The 4,989-nt window shown below is 36.9% G+C and overlaps 1 protein-coding gene across 1 annotated transcript; it reads left to right on the forward strand.

Annotated features, from left to right (window-relative positions):
* Positions 1–220: 220 nt before the first annotated feature.
* On the forward strand, positions 221–2,983 carry LOC149201718 (universal stress protein A-like protein). The gene is made up of 4 exons (XM_089399804.1): positions 221–611; positions 862–965; positions 2,414–2,532; positions 2,709–2,983. Exons 1-4 carry the CDS (start codon positions 431–433, stop codon positions 2,797–2,799), a joined length of 495 nt encoding a protein of 164 aa, XP_089255930.1. The 5' UTR covers positions 221–430; the 3' UTR covers positions 2,800–2,983.
* The last annotated feature ends 2,006 nt before the right edge of the window (positions 2,984–4,989 follow it).

A 4,989-nucleotide genomic window follows, 5' to 3' on the forward strand; every position in this document is an offset into this window, starting at 1 on the left:
GTACATATTTATTAACAAATTTTAAATTATAACTGACCACTTAAAAACATACAATTCCACAAAGGAAAATACAATTTCTACCATTTAAAAGTTTATACAAAATTACACATTAAACAATGATTTATAAAGAGAGCGTGAACCTCAGATACCATCAAAATTACACATTAAACAATGATTTATAAAGAGAGCGTCAACCTCTAGCTAGTGAAACAAACACTACAAAAAAGCGCGGAAGACCAGGAACCCGCGGAAACAAAAGGACAGAATCTTCTTGAATTGAATTCAAGGAACTCGAACAAACTGGTTTTCTCATTTCTGTGTGGCTACAACTTCTCGTCCTTACCAGAACCCATTTTCTTGATTGCACAGAGTAAAAGATTTTAGTGGTGTGAACATACGAGTAAGAAAATAGAGAAAAACCAGTACACGAATGGAGTCCATGGAGCAACAGAAAAGGTCAGGCAGGCTCATATTGGCGGCCATAGACGAGAGCAAGGAAAGCATCAACGCTCTCCAGTGGGCTCTTGACAACCTGTTTACATCGCAGGATAGAATCATTCTCATTCATGCTCAGCGTGTTGCAGTTTCCTCTTTCGCACCAGGAAGCCCAGGTCAGTCTTTTCAAGCATTTTTACTCCGGCTGTAATGGAGATTTGGAAATTGCCATTCACCATAAAATGATGCTAAGGGTTTTATGTTTATTGATTGGAAGGATTTTAATATTGTGGCCACAGAAAGCAGATAGTGTGTTCTGTTGATTCATCCCAGAGCTTATGATGGCAAATTTTCAGCTCGAAGTGTTTTACTCTGTTTTGGGTTTGTTGTAGAGGCCGACTTCTGATTGCAATTCGGCATGACCAGGTTTTGTGGTGCCAGCAGAGGTGCTCAAGCTGTTGGAAGACGATATCAAGGAGTGTACAGAGACGATTTTTGCGAAGGCAATGGATTTGTGTAAATCCAAAAATGTAAGTATACTTTTATTGTACACTGGAAATAGAGAAGTTAGTGTGAACTAGATTGGAGGGTTGATTCAAAACTAGTATAGATTATTTGATGTTCAGTTGAATGGTAATACTGGAAGCCTTTTTCCTTTAATCTTTAGATGACGGTATTGAATCCCTTTTAGCCATGCTTTCATTCCAAATGGCTTACAAATTGCATTGAAAGAGCAAAGTTTGTTTAGAGCAAAGATATTTAGATCTTCGTTTAGAAAGAAATTTTATTGAATTGTAAATTTCAGAATATTTTGGAATTTGATGGTGGAAGTCAATTGTTTGATTTTGCTGACAATTTTTAAAAATATTTTTGAAATCTAAAAATAACTGATAAATGATTACTGAAATGTTCCCAAAATCTACCATCAAAATAAAAATAACTAATCAAAACTCATTTATGTTTATTGTATAATTGTGTATTGAATCTAGATAGTAGATTGGGCCTGTATAACATAGACATTCACAAAAACCTATCTAAATCTGGGTTCTAGGGTACCAAGCTGCAGGATGTACCTCTTAAACTCATACAAATAACTGAGGTTCAATTATTGGAATTTAAGACCTGCGAGCTTGAATTTTGCAGATTTGGAGTACACATTAGACTCACTAATAGACAGATTTAGGCTCGTACGTTTCTTAATTGAGTGTTAAAGTCCTTCAATCCATGAGAAAAAAAAATAATGTTCAGTTAAAATCCAGTGCCGACTTCCTTAGTCACAGTCAGAATGTAATTGGCAAATGAGCATGCCGTGTACATTTGAACCTTAATCCTTTTTAACTCAAAACCAATACCATCTTAGAGCAAGACACTAGTGCAGATTGGATTTATGGTTAAGTGCCTCTATGATTATTTCAAAACTTAATGGGACATTTAACATCAAATTTGTTCTATCAATTAAGGTCTTGGCTCATTTTAGTTAGGATTGCAAACTTCAAGGAAGGTCCTTCTACATATCAGTTCTATTGGGCTAGGTCCAAAGGTGGAAGTCTCACACCATAAAGCAGTTGCCAATTTATATAGGGGCCATTTAAGTTGGAAACTCAGTGGACGTGTCCAACAAGGCTCGTGGGCAGTTGTATTGAGATTAAGAATATAGTGGCAGGTCCATTGATTCGATCTCAGATCTCCTAATTGACCTGCCCTGGGTTAGAGAAAACAGGTAACAAAAAGAAAAAATAACAAAATTTAATTGAAAGGCCAATTGCCATTACTAGATCGGTCATGATATTCATCCTATCGTGTAAGTTCTGAGATATTAGTACATTGTTGATTTGAAAATATCACAATATCAATTCCAAGATCAAAACATATTCTTGCACTGATCACACCAATTGCAATCTGCAGCTTTTCCGTCTTCTTTATATCTGTAGTTTTAATATGGAAAACCTTACAGATTTTTTTCCTTCCAATGTCCCAGGTGACTCCGGAGATAAAGGCTCACACTGGAGATGCCAGGGAGGTCATATGCGATGCTGCAAAAAAGTACAATCCTGACATGTTGGTGATAGGTAGTCATGGATACGGAGCTTTTAAGAGGTATTGTTGAACGAAATTCCCCTTATTTGCAGCTCTAAGAAGTGCGTTTTCAAAACAAGCATTGTTACTGATATGCTTGATTTGAAATGATTCATGTCGTTGTTTCAGAAAACTAGCACTTCCCTTCGTTTTGTAATACAACACTTATTTTAAGCAGGGAATATTGGATTCTGCAGGGTGGTTCTCGGCAGTGTGAGCGAATATTGTGTCCACCACGTACAGTGCCCTGTTGTTGTAGTGAAGCCCCAACATAACAAGGCTCATTGATTTTCATTAGCCTCCTGTCATCAATGTGCTCTGAATCATTTAATGCTGGCTGGCCTTCATGCGCATATTACATCTACAGCGAAAAGTGGCTACCACAGGAAGACAGAGATACCATATATAATACTTTTTGATAGAAATATATTTCAAAACATGGACCAAGGAATTTAAATACTCACTCGTAAAAACAGAGATACCATATATATTACTTTTGGTAGAAATAATATTTCAAAACATGGACCACGGAATTGAAATACTCACTCGTAATATTTGCTGGTAATTTCCGTTGTCTTTTTGGAACATTGAAAATATGCTCTGCTTTATGCATGGTTGTATGAAACGATTAAAACACGACATGATTGTCACTAGAAAATTGGAATACACTTCATGGAACATATATTGCCAGTGTAGTGTATGATATGATATTTCATTTGAGTCATGCTTCAAAATTGGAATACACTTCATGGAACATATATTGCCATTGTATTGTATGATATGATTTTTTGATTTGACTCATGCTTCGTTTGCATCTTATTGTATCGGATCATATTTACTTCTCACCTCTCTCTGTTCCTTTTATGATAACCTGAACTCTGTTGTGAACAATAATTTACTTGGTAATTGCAAATGCAAAATGTCCTGCAAAGAGAATCTCAGGGTCCGTTATGGCTTGCAAGCTGTAGATATGTACATGATTTTGGATTCCTGAGCGCACAAATGCTCGGGACAGAACATAAGAAAAGACCCTTGCAGAGCCAAAAATATATTAAATTCGGGACAGAACACAAGAAAAGACCCTTGCAGAGCCAAAAATATATTAAATTCAATTTAGGCATTCTCAATTAGATATTGGGTTTTGTTTTTATCGTAGAAAAGCATGGTCATTTGGGTAAATTTGATCTGGTCAATGTCAATTTGATATAGTTATTAACGGATATACTATTGGTGGTTAATCGTTGTGACCTGTAGCCTATGGCATCGGCTTTGGGGACGTCGATATAGGGGGACAAGTTGGGACAAGTTTTCAGGACAGCTCTAGCACACCTCCAAATATTCTGGGGACAATAGGGTGGGGATGGCAATTATTTATATATATATATACAGTGTGCATATACTACAAATATGAATGATGAGTAGAACACATTGAAATAAACACTAACTAACTTAGAAATCTCAAATTCATCTTAGTAATTATGAAAGATGGCAAACATTGAATTGTCTAATAATTTGGTAGATTAAATACTATATATTCAAGGGAAAAACATGGATAATAGTCCAAAATAATACATATTGTGAGTGCCAAATGGTGTCCAAAAATGCTTGACACCGACTTCCTTTTCTGCATGGAGTGATGGATCATCCACCTCTTCATCAATCTAGGAAGGATCCTCAGGAGCTACATCCCACTGCGCTGCTAGCCCTTGTAAATACTCTCGTGCTTTCCTTGTAAGAAGGTGAAGACTGGTATGCACATAAACTAGTTTTTCTGCTCTCTTGGGGATAAAACTATATGTGGACCAGTGCCTTTCTGTAGCTGAAGAACTAGCAACTTGAGATAGTGAACACATAGCTAGAGTGCGTATTTCTGAAGCTTTGTCCCCATACATCCTCCACCACCCACTAGGACTTCTTTGTGCCATACCCATCTAATGTTGCTTTGCAGCATTAAAGAAACTAGGGCTACTGAGCATCACAAAGTCAAGAAATTGTTCTCGAATTGTGGTTTCTTGCTTTTGTGTATACATCTTTTGTATGACATCAATAAACTCTTGTTTCACTTTAGGACCATCTATTGGTGCACCTGCACCTTCCTTTTCAATATACCACTTTGGATTGAGTGCATGAGCGGCCATATGAAGAGGTGTGTTCAACCTGTTCCATCTCTTTTCTATCAACTTTTGGATTTCATTAGAAGATTCCAAAGAGGGGTCCTGTAAAGAGCAAGAGAGGCATGGTGGTTGCAAATGAACATCTGTGCCTCTCTTGCATCCAAAATAATGTGGGTGATCCAAGGAAATTTTCCAATGTCTTTGAGTGCTTTATTCAAAGCATGCACACAACAAGGAGTCCAAAATAAGTGCTTATACCTATTTTGAATCATTAACCTCATAGTCCTGCAAATTAGTGCAACATGCGAGGTAACTTGAACTATATTGGTAGGACCAATCTCCTCAATTGCATCATTCAATACCT

This window comes from Pinus tabuliformis, chromosome 2_1 (assembly GCF_031772625.1).
Source record: "Pinus tabuliformis cultivar Carrire ecotype Pingquan chromosome 2_1, CPIR1, whole genome shotgun sequence".
Lineage (NCBI taxonomy): Eukaryota > Viridiplantae > Streptophyta > Pinopsida > Pinales > Pinaceae > Pinus > Pinus tabuliformis.

Coding starts and splice junctions, on each gene's coding strand:
- LOC149201718 (XM_089399804.1), top strand. CDS start 431: ATGGAGTCCATGGAGCAACAGAAAAGGTCAGGCAGGCTCATATTGGCG. Junction 966..2,413: donor ATTTGTGTAAATCCAAAAAT/GTAAGTATACTT, acceptor CCAATGTCCCAG/GTGACTCCGGAGATAAAGGC. Junction 2,533..2,708: donor GGATACGGAGCTTTTAAGAG/GTATTGTTGAAC, acceptor TGGATTCTGCAG/GGTGGTTCTCGGCAGTGTGA.